The following is an 18,203-nucleotide window of genomic DNA, read 5'->3' as shown; positions in this document are numbered from 1 at the left end:
GTCCTGTGTTGTAGTTGAATGCTCCATTAGTCTCTTCTTTGCCCCTCTGGACCCCGAAGCACATAGTATACATCATTTGCTGTCTACAGCATGCTTAGATCATGTGAGGGTACAGTTATTAATAAAGGCTGTATTCATTCCTGGCGTCAGCATTGGGCTCAGAAATCCCCTGAACTGAAAATAGTCATAGACAAGGAGAGTGTTTCAGAAGAAATACCAACTAGTCTTGTCTGGTTCTTACTCTTCTGCTGTCCATTAATCCTGCTGTTGGAGATGAGCAAGTGGTCTGCTGGACTCAACATAACCCACGTGTTCCATAGCAGTGGGAGCAGAGGGCTTTGAGCCTCAGGTGTACTTCGTCAGCTCTACCCTTCTTCCTCCTCAGTGCTACTTTTACTCTACAACATCAGAAAGAGGACTGCTGAAAATGAAGGGAAGGACTGGAGCTGGGGACGGGGCTGAGATGTGTAAATACCGAAGTAGATCCCGATGTACATACTTGTGTGTGATGGCATTCCAATCTTTTCTTTTGCTTCTTGTGAGTTTCCTACTTCTGTAAAACTGGCTTTTGTTGTCTGACAGTATTTTGGAGGTGGAAAAAATGCATTTTGCTACCTCAGTTTTTAAGTTTTTGTCTAATATTTCACTTAAAAAAAAAAAAAGTTATAGGAAACACTTAAGGCTTACAGCCTACTGTTTTACATGTGTTCATGTCTTTAGCTGTAGGGAAGTTGGTCTTTCTCCTCCCCCAAGGGATTTTCCTGTGTATATGGAAAAGTACAAAGCAAGAAGTGAAAGATACCTCAGGCTTCCAAACCTACCGCTCGCATTTCACTTCTCCCACTACCCTCCTCCTAGAAACAGCCCTGCAGTTCTTCCTCTGTCTCCACAGCAATACCAACTCTGTAAAGAGTTACTATCCTAGCTAATAAGGCAGGTAACGACACATGCACAAAATTATTGCAACAACCTGTTAGCCACTAGGGAAATTTAAAAATAAAAAATTACCTAGTGAATTAATTTTCTGGTATTTAAATTGCCAGAATTTGGACTTTCTTTGTGCTAGTAAGCATAACATAATTTAATCCCTATTACAGGAGGTTTATAGTCATAAGTAGATTTAGTATTCAGCCCATGTTGTTGTTTGTTTTTTTTTAATTTAAAAATTCACTTGATGCTGGTTCCCTAAAATTGTGTGCAACTCAATACTTAAGTTACGTTTCAGAATTTATTGTTGTTAATGTTCTAAAGACCCTCTCGTTGTAACCTACTGTGGAGCTAACAGTAGGGTTTTATGTTTCTTACGCCTGAGTGAACAACATGTAGATAACACATTTAGGACTTAGATGATGAAACAGAGTATTCTGTATGCTCAAAATTGATTCTGATAGTTTGTACAGTTTCTTGTAGTGCCTTCAGAACTGACCTGGATTTTGTTCAGACTGTATTTTGTGTGTGTTACTGCCAAGTAATAGTTTTTTGTCGTGTTGTTCTGCTAACAGCAGGACTAATGAATTTAACTTTCCTCCTGTATGTTGAGGAGAGTTGATGGGACAATACCATGAGTTTCTTCCTCCTTAACAGGCAAAGTCTCGTGTGTGGGATGACAGAGACATGTGCTTACTCTGTCCGGATGGCACATGGAAATGACAAATTGTTTTATAGCTGGTCACTTTTCAAGTTCTGCCTGTCTTTCTCAATGACATCAATATTTTGGTAACATCTGCCCAGACCCTAATTTTTGTAGAACTCAGAGCAATGTACAGAGCTGAATTATGGGTTCCAAAATTATAGCGAGGATGGATAATCAGTTCTTTAACATGAGATTAATTTTTAATAAACTGGGAACCGAAAGCGGCGAAGGACTCTTTGCAGTTAGTAGGCTAATAAGCATGTCTGTATTTTCCAGAATGCATTAGTGGCTTGGAAGAAGACACTGCCTGCCTCTCTGTAGTGCTTAACTCTAAGCCACAGTTCCTAATATAGGTCACCCCCAGAATTTGCTTAGAATGAAACTTTTTCTCTTCATTTATCTTGGCTGCGTGGGCATCTGTACTCTTTAACCCAGGAATTCAGCTTGCCTGCCTGATTTCTGGCCCTTAATTATTGCGTTTGTCCATGACTCCCATTTTTCTTGGAGAGCTCAATCTGCCCTGTTCGGAGCAGCAGTAAGCAGGAATGGCAGAAGGGAAATCTCACCATCAAGCAGTGCATTCCACATACTACACTCTTGGCATTCCCTTGCTGACTATCATTTTTGAACCAGGCAAGGTATAAGTAAGGCAGTGGTAGCTGCTAACTAAAATGCCTTCTTAAGTTTGGTGGTTTTGTACTTCAAAACAGCTTTGACAATTTACTTTCCCTTCTGGCTGAATGTACTTGAAAGGATGAGACAATGTTTTGAAAAGAGGTTGGGTTCAGAACTCAGCAGTTGGGAGCCTTCGCAGCACTGCTTAGGCACGCTTATCATGCAGTAAAATCCTCACACACAAATCTGTGCCAGCACAAGCATTTTTCTGGGAAATCTGTGTTGTGGCAGACTGGGGCACAAGATCGTGTAGAATCTAAGTACTGTTGGGAAAGCTTCCTTCTAATGTCCTACTAATGGCTTAGAATACCTCGGTCTGGTAAATTCATGTTAAAAACATTCTTGTTTTTAAGTTGGCTTCATAGTTTATAATGTACCTCATTAAGATTCAGGGAGAAGTTTTACCAGTAATTTGCATCTGTGTGGAGTTTAAACTCGACAAACCTGAAAAGCAAGCCTACTTGAATTAAGTATGATTCACGCAATTTCCATAAAAAAAAAAAAAAGGACAATAATAACTGTTCTGCATTTTGTGCTCTGCGGATTCTTTTTCTTATGAAAAATAGCCTATAAAAGCTATTTTGGCACAAGAGAAATGTGTAATTCTGTAAGAGAACTGCAATACTGTAATATCAGAGGAAAGGAAAAGAAGGTGTTAGTCTGCTGACATCTCAGACATATAACCTAAACTTTTCATTTGATTGTTATAAATGTGGTGTGATAAGGAGTGCAGTTGTGTCTTTGGAGTGTCAGTTTAATTGCCCTGTTCAGTAACCCCTGACCCATTTTACAATAACAGTTACAAAAATATTATTGTATTTGATAGCAGGCATTGTGGAATTTGTTTTTAAAAATGAATTATGCAATTAAGAATAGCAGTAATTGAAAGTCACTTCTAGCTTATTTGATCAGAAATGCATTTTTGTGTTGTTTTTTTTTTTTTATTAAAAGCCCACTTTCTCTCTTTCTTTTAAAAGTCAAGTATTTGTTTACTGGGAATATGAGTTTCTGTCTCTTTCCTGTGTGGGAGCACTCCTTTATTATTGCTGTGGCAGTCATCTAAATCGATGACTTAATTTACCCATGAGTCAATTGAACAAACAAAAAAAACCCACCAAAGCTTTTAGATGTTTTTATATGTTTGTTATTAAAATGCAGCTTTATAAATTGCAGGCAGACTAGCACCTAATTTTGCCATCTTGTGTGACTTTAAAGGTTTAAGAATACTCTGTTTATGTAAAATGCTCCCTGGCTGTACGCTGCTAGCACAAGCACAGGGGGATTGACTAAGAATGGCCTCTGCATGATTTAGCTGTCCTAGAAAGTGAAAAAGAGCCTCTAATTCTCCCTCTTTTCTGGAATGTGTGTTTATTGCTGCCGTTTTTATATTCATGGGATGAAGTATTCATAAGCTTAATTACGAAACAATATACTTGAGATTGATTAATTCTAGGATACTGACAGCTCATTTTGCAACTGCTCCCAGTTAATGTTAATGTAACCACATAATTCCTGAGTGATGCAAGAAGAAAATGCCTGAAATTGAGGAAAACCTGTAATTTTGTAAAACAGGTTGGTGCCAAATAAAGCTTCGTTGAAAAGTATGTGTGTTCACAGGTTTTGTGTCATCACATCTATTGAAGAGACTAATTTTATTTGACAGTTTGGAACACTGTGTGCATGAAAACCTGCTTATGAGCTGATACCTCTTCTCTGATTTAACACTGATAATTATTTATGAATTGTTCTACAAATCTAAAAGCAGTGGATGAGACATAGTTGCATAGATGTAAGCTTACATAACTGCAGTAATTTTCTTTTAATGACTAGAAGGAGCTGCTTCCATTTTACATTTGGAAGCGTTACTGCGGTATGGAAGTTGGAGGAGGAAAAGAAATGAGAAGAGAGGAAACAGAAATGATGACGTTGTGCGTTCTTTTGTTCTTTAGTTTTTACAGAACCTTCTAAAACGTAGAAGGTTGATGTAGCTGATTTGCTGGAGCAAGGAGATGGTAGGGTATATTCCAAAGGTATTCTTTAGAAGTATGGAAGTACAGTAAAGACTTCTATAAATGGCGTTTGAAACTTTCGCTTTGGTGGGCTGAGAGTTGTATCAGTTCCTAAAGTGAGATCAGTAAATGCAATGTACAAATTCTTTATTATGTAATTACATATAAAATGGTCTGTACTTTCTCATGGGAGGTCACATTCTCCTCTCACTGTTCCTGTTGGCTGCATTGTGGTTAGTGCTACTGCTTAGTGCATTCCTGCTGAATCAATACAGCTCGCTTGTCTTCCCCCCCTCCACTCAGGAGTTTTTGGGCTGGATTTGAATTGATGTGTGGGAAGCTGTGCCAGGTGCTGTGCTGGGTGTGTGTGGGAAGGTCAGGGTAGCTCCAAGGAAGCTGGCTGGTGGGACCTGTGCTTGGTGGTGACAGAGCAGCGCAGCTGTTGCGAAGCCGTGGTCCAGCTGAGATTTGGGGCAGCTGAGACGTGAGGAGATGTCTGCTACTCTGACCTAATACAGACAGAGACAGTGGAGAGGTAGTGACTCAGCTGTCACAGAAGAACTTGTTGATGGGCCTGTTGAGACTGTGAAGGTATTAGTACACTTCACTGTCATTTTGCATTCAGTTTTGGCTGCATTTGGGTGACAGTCCCGTACTGTGCGAAGCTAAACTTCAGCTAAGGGTCTTAGTCTACTAATCTCTTAATTATGTTTAAGACTTGTTTTCTTGAAATCATTTTCCTTTTCAAAAGGGTTAACTTTTTTTGATTTTTTAACAATGGATTTGAGTCACTCAAGAATTAAAATACTGTGAGTTATTCACTTTTTTAACTTTTAGGAAACTTAATTACTCTGTGTTTTATTTTCTTGCACGCAGTTCCTCTCTATGAGAGTTAGAGTGTTGTCTTTGGCTTCTGTTAAATCAAGTTTGTTGAGATGAGCAAACAACTTTATGCAACCAAAACTCCTGTTTTTCCTTCTGTCTCCTGCTTCCCAGTGCATTAGGGTGTGACAGATGGGTGGGCTGAGCTGAGCTCTGCACGCAGTGTGGTGGAAGCTGGTTGAGGAGATTGGAGTGGTCCTGGCAGCCAGGGACAGTGTAAGCCCCTTAGGGACAGATTAGTGTGTTCTCCTTGGCCCTTTACTGATAGGAAGCAGTCGCTGAAGTAATGAAGCTCCTCAGCTTATGTAGTAAAGGGTAAGAAAAAGCACACAGGATTATTAACCTATTATTTTATAGAACAGTAATTAGAAATGTTGAGCTGACCAGTGACTTTCCCTGTCAAGAACCACTTATTTCATCAAGAACTGTTCAAAAGAAATACATGCATGCCTTTATGGTTAGTGAGGTTAGGCTGGCTTTTTGAGGATCTTCCTCCTTTTTAAGTTTGGTATGGTTCTTTACCACTTCCTTGTAAGTCATTCACAATTTCTGCTTCTGCGAGGTACTTTTGGCATTACTGTGAAGTGGCAATTCAAAGAAAACCATGAACCTATTTTGTGCTTTTTGTTTCTTAACTTATTTTTTATAAGTTGCCTTCTGCACAGATGATGAATGCTGCTCACCCAGCTAGGAATGGGCTGGAAGGTCTCTTTAGAGAAAGGAAGCTGTTCTCTGGATGCTGCAGACATTGATTCAGACAGGGAGAGAAAGGAAGGTTGAGCAAAGCCTCAGATACGATCATGTAGAGAAAGGTTTTTATATTGGCAGGAGCTTAGTTTTAAAAAGTATTGTTCTGAGTCTAATTTGTGACTTTTATCAAATGTTAGGCATCAGAAGCAACAGTCAGTAGGCTTTTAAAAATTGATTCTTCATGCATCTAAAACTGTTATGCTTCAGACTAAATCTTATTTGTTTGTGATCATGGTCAGTTAGTAGCCATAAAAAGCATTGTTCTATTACTCAATAGCTGTGTTCTTAATGTATTTAAAAGTTACTTTATTAAAAGGACAAGAGAGCGGGATTGGTTTTGTTGTTGTTATTAAAGGCCAGCTGGTAACTTGAATTATGGTTGAGTAGGGGACATGGAATCACTTCCTTAAGAAATAAAAATCAACCTCTCGTTTGAAATAGGTTTGCAGATAATGTGCAAGGTGAGATACAGTGGGAAATTTACAGGGCTGGAGGGAAAATAGGAATCCTAAGCACTGCACACTCAGGAAAGTAGTTGTCAATGAAAGCTGTGAATGTGAAACTCTGCTTCAGACTATTTTTGTATTAGCAGATTATCATTATTTTAGTGGCTGTGTGAACACCATGCACTAATTTTATTTTTTCTTAAGTAATTTCTTTTTTGAGTGGATGAAGATAAAAGTAATTAGCCTTATAATGCACATTCCTTTCGCCGCTGCAATAGCTGAGCCAGATATATTTTAGAGACTGAGATTCTGTTGTTATGCTGATTTTTCAACATGTTAACTCTTTCAGCTGCTAAGGTAAACCTGTGCAAATTGTTGTTTTCCATGAACATTTGAGCCAGCATCAGGGAATTAGTCAAAAAGAAATAACGTGTATTTAATGGAATCTTTATAAATGGAGTCATTTTTGATGGTGTTTCTTGTACTTTGCACCATCCTACCATTTTGATGACATGCTTTAAGTTGATTATTTTTAACTTCTTTAGTATACTTGAGATTTTTGAGATGTTATATCTTCTTGCAACAGGTACCTACAGCAAATATCAAAGCAGGGAAAATACATCTACTAAAATAGATTTAGTCACTTTCTGATTCCTGAATAAGTTGTCGTTATTGGTTTTCTTGCCTTATTGTGGCACAGTTGTGCGAGTTCTCTCTCAATTGGACTTGACTTTGATTTTTAGAATCGTGAATACAGTATTTACTAAATGAAGGTGTTTTTTTTCCTAAATGCAGCTAGACTAGTGCAAACTGGTGAGTTTGCTTACTATTCTAAGTTGTTCAGAAGTCAGCCTTTTCACTGATGACAGTGCAAGCTGTATTTAAATTGCAGTTGTACTTCTGTGATTTTCTTTTTATGGGGACTGGAAATGAGAGAGGACAATAATGAAAGCAATGTGGGAGGATGAAAGAGGTCAGAAAAGGGAGAGGGAGTTTCTAATTGAACCAGTGACCTCCAGTGAGAGGGCGTGACTAAGTGAACCATTTTTTTTCTATTGTATTTATGTCCTATTATTTGATATAGTGCCAGAAGTGTATATAGTGGTGTACAGTAGATTTGTTACATGCACATAACATGTTCCCTGTGCTTGAGGACTAGTTAGGATACAGAGCAGTACAGGATCATGCAGTACAGAGACGTGAGAGTGCGTGGTTGGTGGCATTCACCCTGGAACAGGTGGGTCTTTTTTCATTTCTTTCAAGAGAGTGAGTGCTTAGTGTATCAGTCAAAAATCCTGCTGGTTTTGTGACTTCAGGTCTGCTGTGCTTCTTGCTGCCAATGTGCCAGAGCACAGCTTGACCGCCCATCGGGTGCTCTTTGCAAGGGAGAACATCAGGAGAAGCAGAAATGCTAGTGTTGTTCACATCCCTTAAACACTGTCAAGTGGTGAGGTTTTGATTAATTTTATCTCCTTTTGTAGAGTGGATAGGAAAAGACAGTAAAGTGGATGAGTAATATTTCAAAGCAAGTTTTTTGAAGTTGGCTGTTTGTACATTATGTGTGGATGTGAAAACCATGGCTGATTTTAAAAGTAGATCAAACTTCAGAACAAAGTCTTTGTAGCAGCGTTTATTCTAGCAGATGCTCTGTTTGGGTTCAGGGCTTAAGTACTGCTGGCTGGTGGAAGCGTGAGCCTGCTAATGACTGTGCCACGCTGCTGGTTCTTGCGTTTGTCCTGAATGGTGTGCCAGTCTGGGGCCTGCTGTGTGGCTGAGGAAAGCCTGGTGCTGATGGCTACAGTGGCTCTGAGGGATGGGGCTTCTGAACACTGTTGCAGTTGGTGGGAGCAACAGGGAAGACACGTCACTTTTTCACTAGCTGCTGTACCTCATATGTGTGATCTGATTGAAGAAATTAGAGCCTCTGAAATGCATCATCTATCTTCGGTTTTAGATACTTATGTCTTCTAATGTAAATTCTGTATGTTCTTAGCAAAAGAAATGTATGCTCTTAAGGTGCATGCATCACTGCAGAGTAATGAGTCTTCGGTGTTTTATGTATCTTTCATGGAACTGAATAATGGCCAAGGCAATATTTTCATTGAGGAAGTAGCACAGCAACATCATCTGTGGTTCTGCAAAATGGAAGGAAATAATAGAAGACCATTAGGATAGAAGACCGTATCATATTTAGGATATGAGTAGTCTAAGGAATGGAAAACTCCTTTCTCTAAAATGCTGTGTAGATAAAGCCATGGTGTAGGTTAGGTTGTGCTAGGCTATATGGCTTTATGTGATGACAAACTACGAAGATCAGTGGAGGGCAGAAGAAAAATGCCTGAGAGATGTTGGGGGATGAGAAAAGTGACTCTGTGTGGAACTGTGTGAATAATAAGGATGCGTGGAATCATGGGCTGAGTGAATAGAGTGACCGAGAAAATAATTATTTCTGTCCTATCTGTTAACAGTCTAATTTTGTTTTGATTCTTTCTTTTTAGTTAATGCTTCTTGTGTGCTGTTTGTTTAGCGCTGGATGTTACTGGTAGTACAGCCTTCTGTTTCATTTTGTGAGCTGACTTGTGGATAGTGAACATATTTTTGTTTTGGAAGAGATAAGACCTTCTGTACATCTTTCTTTTAACTGTTTTTATTGTTTGTTTATTTGCTGTTTGCATCCATGTAAAAGTTGACTGTGAAATGTTCTACTTGAACATGAATATTATTAACTGTGTTTTTCCCCAGCTTAACTGTGTTATGTATCCAATTTCAGTCACTTAAAAACTCTGTCCTTCGGGGTGATTGAGTTGTTGGTTTTTTTGATGTCAATCCTCCAGAACATCACTGAGTTGGCAATTCGTAACAATGCTGCATTTCCAACCTCAATAATAATCATCAGTAGAAATGAGGTGGACTTAAGAAATCAAATGTATCAGGTACCACCAATAGCAAATATGGAAAATGACGTGAATCAACAGATATATTTAATGTGTAATTAACAGACCAATCATAGAAGAAACCACTGTATGAAATCTTGTATTCTTTTCTCTATGCCAGCTTATGCAGGATCACAAATGGCCTTCTTTAATACCTAGGAATTCTCTTTGTGTCTGTGAAACCAACAGATGGAATATTGCTGTTTAGTGATAGATGATCTTTTCTCTAGGGAGTTGTATTCTAATGTCTGTGAGAAAATATGGTTGTGTAGGTGAGTGCAAAGAAATATTTTCAGTATTTTCATATTGTCCTCACAGAAATGAGTTCACAGGAAAATAGATTTACACTAAGAAAAAAAAAATCCTTGTTTTTAAACCTACATCTGCTGGTTGTTTTTTTTTCTAATATTGTTGATGCAGCTTAAGTTGTAAGTAGTAAATCTACAAATTTTCACATGAAGAAGCTAGAAATATATAAGGACAAAATGAGGCTGACCCAGAATAGTTGAGTCTTGCTATGTAGATTGCAGCATACTGCTTAACCTTTATGAAATGTTTCTTATCCCCTCTTGTCACGTTTAATGGCTTTTGGGGTACCAACTGTTCCGTAGAAATTAGAGTTGCTGGCACTCAACTTTAACCTCTCATCAGACTTCATTGTCACTTCATGTTGCTGGCGAGCAGAGGTTGGAATTTCTTATGTTCTTTCTTTCTGGCTAGCCTGGTGTATTCTGAAACATCTCTAGAGATGTTATAAAAACCTGAAGATCTTTTCATTAGGTTCCTTCTATTTCAAGCCTTGTTTTCCCCAGACCTTCTCTGAGGAAGTAAAACTTTATGCATTTAATTTGGTATTCTTAATCATCACTATCCCCTAATAAGTATCTTGTATGTGTCTCAAAGCCAATTATTTGATGGCTTTGTTTAAGGCAAGTGAGACTTGCCACTTAGTCAGTTTCTGGGCCTTATGCTCTCTTGGATTAGTGATTGTTGTATTTCATGTCTGACAGTGATGAGAGGTTTGTGCTTCAGGAGTGCAGGAGCTGGAACTGTTGTATTGAACAGCCATGGGATGATAACTCTTTGGATAGGTTTCCTTCTGAACCCTTGTCTGTGGATTGTTTCCAGAATCCATGCTGAGGGATTACAGCCATCTACTACAGTTTATTAAAGAGTTCCTATGAAATGTTCTGCAAGTGCAGTGATACATGCTGTCATGGAGCCAGACAAATAAAAAAATTAGTTTTGCTATTCAGGAAAAATGATAGGCCTTTGCTCTACCAGTCTAAAACACCAGCAAGTTTGAAGGTCCAGTTGGAAATGGTTTGACAGCTGGACATTTGGGAATGAAACTTCACCAATAGAATGGGCACTTTGTGCTTGTTCGAAATCTCACACTTGGTTCCTGTGCAGAGAACATGTGGTTTTCCTTTAGTTTTCCCATTATATTGGGTCTGTCTTGGCTGGAGTTAATTTTCTTCCTAGCAGCTGGTATGGTGCTGTGTTTTGAATTTGTGGCCAAGACAGCGCTGATAACGCAGCAGTGCTTTAGCTGTTGCTGACCAGCGTCAAGGCCTTCCTGCTGCTTACCCAACCTCACAGACTGGGAGTATGCAAGGGACTGGGAGGGAACGTGAGCAGGCAGATTTGAACTAACCAAAGATGTATTCCTTACTACTTAATGTCATGCTCAGCAGTGGAAGGGAGAGGGGGACTTAGGCAGTTCAGACGTATTTTGTGTGGGAGCTTGCTGGGCATCCATCAGCCTGTGGGAGGTGGCAAGTGATTGCCTTTGCATGGCTTCTCTTGTTTTCTTTCATCTTCCTCTACATTTCCTTCATTTATTAAACAGTATTTATCGCAGCCCACAAGTTTTCTTGCTTCTTATTCCTCTTTACCTCTTCCCCTGTTCCCCTGGGAGTTGGGAGAAGAGGGCAAGCAGCTGTACAGCGCTTAACTCCCTGCTGGGCTTAACTTACAATACCCGTGAAGATTCTTGCATGAGGCAAAAATAGTTGCTCATGCAAGTATCACCACAGGGATATCTGCTGTCATGTGTTTTGGAGTTCTTCAGGGTAAGTCAGGGTAAGCGTTTTGCTTTTATTTTCAGCAAGGCTTTTATGATGCCTTGGAAGCATCAGAATTTTCCATAATGTGCTTTTCAGGCCCATTCTCACCTAGCAAGTCTCAGTTTGCTGCTTATGTCTTCCCATTTTCAGTTCTCTTCCTAGTATTCCCCCATGCTGGCCTCACCAACACTCTCTGCTCAGCTGTTACTCCTACTGTATTCAAATATGACAGCTCCCTTTTTCTTTTTCCCTCTCTGGAGACCATTATTTAATCAATAACATCCATGCTATATGCCAAAAAGCATGTCAGGCTATCGGCTAAGTGAAGACAGAATTCTTAAGGCAAATTGTTCAAGTTTGTCTCTCTGTCTGGTTGTTGTGGAAGTTTTTGTGTTTGTTTTTTTTTTTTGGTAGGCTAACCAGCTCAGTAAATAAAGATGAATGGACTTTCTCAAGGGTTATAAAAACTTTGTTCTTAGTGAAAAGCTGGTGCTGGGAAAATGCGAAGTTCATATTCTAGGCGTGAGGATGCTCGAGCAGTTTAGTGACCACCAGTTTTCAAACTTGAGATTGGAACAGCATGGGATCTTTTCATAGTTTTGTTCTTCCAAATGGCAGAACGTTGTTGATTTTAATAAATTATTTTTCCTTCCAAAGTCTTGAAATGCAGTCACTGGTTGAGGGGGGAGAGGTCAGAATAGTTAAGGTTAGCAACAGAAGAAAGCTGGGTACTGTTAGTTGTGTCATAGAGGAACAGATAAATTTTCTTTGTTTGTGCTCTTGTGTAGATGCTAGAAATGCTGGGGTTTCCCATCCTTTCAGCAATAGAAAACTATAATCTGGTGTATCTGAGTGGGGATTCCAAATAGGATTTGACATTCTCATATTTTCTGAAAACATTTGAAATGCACCATGTATTTTGTGTCTTGTTTTACCTAACCTGAAAATATTAAAGCTGGAACAAAACAAGGTTAATATTAGTGCACTTCTTTATTTCCACAGTTAATTGAGAGGCAGGCAGGTATAGCATGTAAAGGGAATAAGTTTGTTTCCCATTGCTTGCATCTCTCAGTGGAGAAGTTTAAGTAATGAGAAACTGGGAATTGCTAAATGTAAAAGATAGATTTGAAAAGAGGAATGATTTGGGTCCTGATGTATGAGTAAAGTTATTTCTGTAGTGCAGAAGGTACAAGTGAAATTCGTGTAAACTGTCATTAGTAAAATACATGAAGTAATAGAATATAAAGTGGTGGTTGGAGAAAATACAGAACTGGGAAAATAATAGTTTGAACAGGTGCAGCTGTCTGCAGCAGAAGATTACGGCGAGCTTAATGCTTGTGCTCATGTTTGCAATTGCAAGTATGTTGGGAAAACAGTTTGCACTGAATTTGTTCCATGAATTGTAGTGTTAACTTGACTGTATGTCAGGCTTTTCAGAACATCACACCTGAAACAGTCATGGATAGTAAAGTTGGAAAGAAAAGTGAACATTCAATTATATGTAGCTTATACTTAGATCTACACATTACATGTTTTTTGCTTGTTTAATGACCACTAGAGGAGAAAAAGATATCTTTGTAGTTTCCTGCATATTTTTTTTATCCATCAATCTGCATATTTTCAAGTTGTAGACAGAGGAGTAAGAGTAATGCTAAATATAAAAAGAAATCCCAGAAGAGTGAAATCCAAGAAAAATCCGACATGAGGAAAAGATTGCAATCGCTGCCAAGTTTGTCAGGTACCCTTGAAATAACTGAACTGGTATTTTAACATGCCAGTCACATATGAAAGGTTAAAATAGCGGCAGTCATAGCTGTACAGTGTCTGTCATTTAGCCCCAGACTGCTGATAATGTGTTTCTTGCGCTTACAAATCCTTACCAACACAAAATAAAAAACCTTCTGCATGGCAGTTACTGGTGGTTTTTTTTCACTTCTGGTTGTATTGTTAATACAAGTATCTATAGCAAATTGAAAATGTATGGAAAGAGCAAACCAGATGAACAATTAAATGCATGAGAGCTGCTCTGACAGTCTGAACGTAATGCCTCCTGTCTTATGATGTTGGCTCACAATGTCAGAGGCAGATATTGGTGTTACGACAGTAGAGGTTGAACCTTCCCACCAATATTCCATTACATTTTGTTGCTGTGTGACAGATGGCAGCAGGGGGCAGTCTGACCTATGACGTCTGACACAGAGGTGTGTATGAAGCAAAGGTGTGTCATTGAATTCTGCTGTGTGAAAAAATTGGCACTGACTGACATTCATCAATTCTTGCTGAATGTTTATGGAGACCCAGTAACGGATGAACAGTGTGATGATGGGTGGTGCATTTCAGCAGTGGTGACAGCAATGTATAGAACAAATCATGTTCTTGATGGTCATTCGCACCACAAAATGAAGAGTGTCTTTCTTGATCAGCTCATCCATGTATATAGGTGGTGTGTGACCAGGCAGTTGTGTATGTAGCTGAGTGTTGGCTTCTGTTTGTTGAAACAAGATAGCAACATTGAAATATCACAAGTTCTTTATGCCTGATCCCATGAATACTTACACAGGGTCTGAGAAAACACCTTACGCAAGTCTGTCTGGACCTATTAAACCAGTTTCCTGGATCATGTCACTATCAGTGACGAGACATACTATTACCACTACAAGCCTGAGTCAAAACGGTGGTCCATGGAGTGTGACAATTCCCCATTGAAGAGAAAGTTCAAGATAACCTCGGCAGGTAAAGCACTATCTTTTGGGATAGGAAAGTGGTGATTCGTTTGGATTTCCTGGTCGCTGAACAAACCGTCAACTTTGACTGCATCACAATGCTGACTAAGCTGAAGACTTGAACTTCCAGCGTCAGGCCAGAGAAAAAGACAACCTTTATTGCAACACGATAATGCCAGGTCATGTTCCAGTTTGAAGACCATGGAGCAGATTGCCAGTCTTGGACTGTCCTACCACACCCACCATACAGTCCAGGATTTGACTCCTTCAGTATTCTGTCTCTTTGTGCTGATGAAAGACAGACTGTATGGGCAATGTTCTCCTAGTAACAACACTGTTATAGCAGCTGTGAAACAGTGGGTCACCTCCCCTGGTGCAGATTTTTATGAGTGGCTCTTGTTCATTGCTGGCAAAAATACATAGTTAATGGTGGTGACTGTGTTGAAAAAGTATTTTATAGCTGAGAATTTGCTCTATCAAGTAGTGTTATTATGTACGCTCTATCTGTTGTTATTTCCATGGAAATAAATAGGAGGCATTACTTTTAGAGCAACCTATGTAATACACCTGCTACTTTGTCTTGTTTCATGTCTTATTTATTTATCTTGTGTTATGCAGTGTGACTAAAAAGTTGGTATCTGGATATAATGGCTGGTATGGGATATATTGTGTTCATGTCAGTGTGTGGGATGGTACAGGAATGTGCTGGTTATTAATATCAAGGGTAGGATGCACAATGACCAGTCATTGCTCAGCATCTCTGCTCCCTGGTGGCAGTGACAGGACCCACGGGAATGGTGTGGAGCTGCGTCAGGGGAGGGTCTAGATGGGGATTGGGAAAAGATTCTTCACCACAAAGTGGTTTGCCTCTGAAACAGGCTCCCCAGGTCAACAAGCTGCCTGAGTTCAGGAAGTGTTTGGACAACTCTCAGACATAAAGTTTGAATTTGGGGTGGTTCTTCATGTAGTCAGGAGTTGGATTCAATGATTCTTGTGGTTTCCTTCCAACTGGGGATGTTCTGTAAGGTGACATTGTTGAAGAGGTAGAAGCTGAATCTAGTTAGTCAAAAACTGAATCACAGTAAATATTTGTGACTGCCTCCTGTTCTACCTTGCCCCATATGGACAGTGAAAGAGTAGCAAAAGATTCACTGAACTCAGTTTGTGACTGTTCAGAAGATTCATGTTGCTACAGGCAGCGCCTGTATTCACAAGGTGATTAGAGTGAAACCATTAAATTCAGTTTGGATGAGCAGGCTGGGGGAAGCTGGTATGTGGCTGATGGTGGTGCAGTACAGTAACTGGAGCTCGGTTTCTGGTCCTGTTGGTGGGCAGCAGGGGGACCCTGTGCATCTCTGGTGTGACTCAGTGCTGTCTCTGAGGAAGGGGCCTGTTGGTACTTAGAGGATGGGATTTATTATGTTGCAGTAATTGCAACTGTTCTGTTTCTGTGTAGGTTTGTACAGTTTTTTTAGGCTGCAATTAGTGTACTTGCAAGGGGAATTAATCTACTGCTTACAGAGCTGTGCATGAGTAGATGTTGCCTTAAAGAATGAGCAGTCTTGTCTGTGGTTTCTGTGTGTCATGTGGTTTCAGCTGTCCTTGTGTCCTCATCTTGGATTGGAGCTGTTGGCTGTGGTGCAAGTACCATGTGCATATTGCCTCCTTTGCTTCATGTAGGCACCTCTTCACTTTTTTCTTTATGAATTAAAAGGTGCAGAGTGATTGAATGTCATTCTACTCAAAGTGAGACAGCTAATCTATGGGGTTTTGTTTGTCTGTAGAGAATAGCTTAAGGGTAATCTGTTGTCTAGTCGGTGAGTCACAGAGAGATGAATCCTCTGCCATATGTACTGCTCCCACATTATGGAGGGAATGGAACTACAGAGGCACGGAGGGGTGGGGGCACACACCTTCTGTTAGTTGAGGGGTGGGGGGAGGTGTCAGTGGCTCTGATGTGCCTGGGAGGTGAAGGTCAGCATGCCTGCAAAAGATAGGTGGTAGGAGACATTAAGGTTTGGGAGCCTGACTTTCTCATTATAGCACCTGCCCATGCATATATAACTGATGCTGTTGCCAAAGTTCAAAGCTGTTAGGGATTTTTAGTTAGTTTTCTGCATAACAAATGTGACAATGCAGTGATGCATACCACAGAGAAAAATGTGAAGTACATGTTTTTGTGTATTTTAAATTTCAAGATCCGCTGGACAAGTTGTGCAGCAAGAATTTGTCGTTGTTTTCTTTTAGCTTAAAATAAGGCAAGTAAGTGAGCAATACACCAATAAAATATGAATGGAGCTTAAGTCTGTTCAGATGCATTTAATTTTGTTGTTTAAACTGAAAAGAAAAAAAAAAACACCCTTAATTTGTCTTAATCTTCTACTTAGCTCTTCTGTATAGAGGGACCACAATGCAGATTTCTTGAGACATGAAAAATAACTTAGAACCCTGCACCCTGCTGAATGTTCTTGTCACTGCCTTTTAGCAGAGACTGTTTTGCTTACCAGTGAAAATTACATGAGCTATGTATTTACACTTTGCACATCTGGAGAATTACTGAAATGAAATTGGAATGTATCAAGTCATTCAGGGCAGATGGACTGTGCAAATGGTTAAATGATGCAAGAAGAAGTTCCCCATCCTAGCTCTTGGCCTGGGAAGCCTCCAGCGCTGGCGTAGGGAAATATCAGAGGTGGGTTTTTCATTAGCCAGGAAGCACAAAGGGAAAGATATGCCCGCGTATCAAAGAGCTGGGCAAGTTGCGGCGATATTTACGAGCGCTGGCAGCAGATGCGTTCTCTTATGCCCTGGTTTATTTTTAGATAGAAAAGTGTTAAGCTAAGCCTGTTAGATGTTTGTCTTAAAGCTGATAAGTGCTTTTTTTTTTTTTTTTTCCCCTTTTCTTTGTCCTCATTTTAGCTTGTGGTTGTACTTCCTTAGCAGGTTGAGCAGATGTACATTGCAGATGTACATTGCTGCAACAGCCTTATTTTTTATTTTTGCAGGTCTTTTACCTGACTTTTTTGTTAGTGAAAATGGGTCTGTCTGATGGAACTCAGTCTCAACTAGCGTAAGATAACTTTTGGAAAGCTTGCATAAAGAACATAGTCTCTCTCAAGAGCGATATAAAAGCACTAGAGGAAATACAGCTGCCTGAAAACACTTTATGACTAAAAAGCATTCAATATATAGCAGGATATTTCTTGCTTATAATTTGCTATGTTTCACAAGAGAGATTTTTTGGTATAATTTTGTATGAACACGCATGAAATACTTTGCAATCCTTTTTTGCAAGAAGTAGTAAGAAGAAGCAGATTTCTAAGAAGTTACCCTAATAAGGAGAATTCACGACAATTTGTCAGTTTGGCCTGTTAATTTCTATTTGTAGATAATTTTGCCTGTTCTGGTTAATGCTGTGGCAGAGAGCTTCTGATTATTTACATAGTTGTGATATCTTAACTTTGCGAAAGCAGTTTAGAGAAAAAGTAACTTGCAGAAAGTGTAATAAAAAGTCAGGAGGGAGATGCTGGAAACGTTTTTTTAAATAATTTTAAGATAAATGAAAGACTTGCTTTGCGTACAGCTAATGTAAATGAATTTTTTTTATTATTTGTGGATATTCAGCAGGGAAATTTGTCTGTTCTGATTAAAAAGTGCCTCTGCTTTTGCTGGAAAAGCAGTTGGAAGGAGGCATAGTCTAGCTAGAAAACTACAATGAAAATACACCAGTATGTTTTCAGAGATCGTAAAATTGGGCTAATATTTCACTGAAAAACTATGACTAAACATTTTGGTTTTAAATTAACAACTTCTTCTTTTTTCAGGAAATTTGGAGAGCGACCTCAACCGAAACGGCTCACCAGGTAAGCAATAAAGCAGTTCATTTTTTTTGAACAGTATTCTCAAGTTACCTTCTCTATCCCCCAAAGGATTTCCAAGTTTTAAAAAAAAAGTGAATTGTTTATCCTAGAATTTAAAATGTGAAAGCTTTTTTAAAAAAAAAAAAGTAATCGTTGTATGCAGTCAGCAGCCAGAACTAAAAATTTGAACAGTCAGTAGTTTAATATGATAATCAAAATGCCT

At 39.2% G+C, this 18,203-nt stretch overlaps 1 protein-coding gene across 1 annotated transcript in view; it reads left to right on the top strand.

The window, feature by feature from the left end:
• RBPJ (recombination signal binding protein for immunoglobulin kappa J region) overlaps nucleotides 1–18,203 on the top strand; it is a 90,134-nt gene that overhangs the window by 48,639 nt on the left and 23,292 nt on the right. Inside the window, exon 2 of the mRNA XM_010710320.3 lies at nucleotides 17,945–17,983. Coding sequence (XP_010708622.1) covers nucleotides 17,945–17,983 — 39 coding nt within the window. The remainder of the gene's footprint in view (nucleotides 1–17,944; nucleotides 17,984–18,203) is intronic.

Source organism: Meleagris gallopavo, chromosome 4, assembly GCF_000146605.3.
Source record: "Meleagris gallopavo isolate NT-WF06-2002-E0010 breed Aviagen turkey brand Nicholas breeding stock chromosome 4, Turkey_5.1, whole genome shotgun sequence".
Classification (NCBI taxonomy): Eukaryota; Metazoa; Chordata; class Aves; order Galliformes; family Phasianidae; genus Meleagris; species Meleagris gallopavo.
This window is presented reverse-complemented; position numbering and strand designations above follow the sequence as displayed.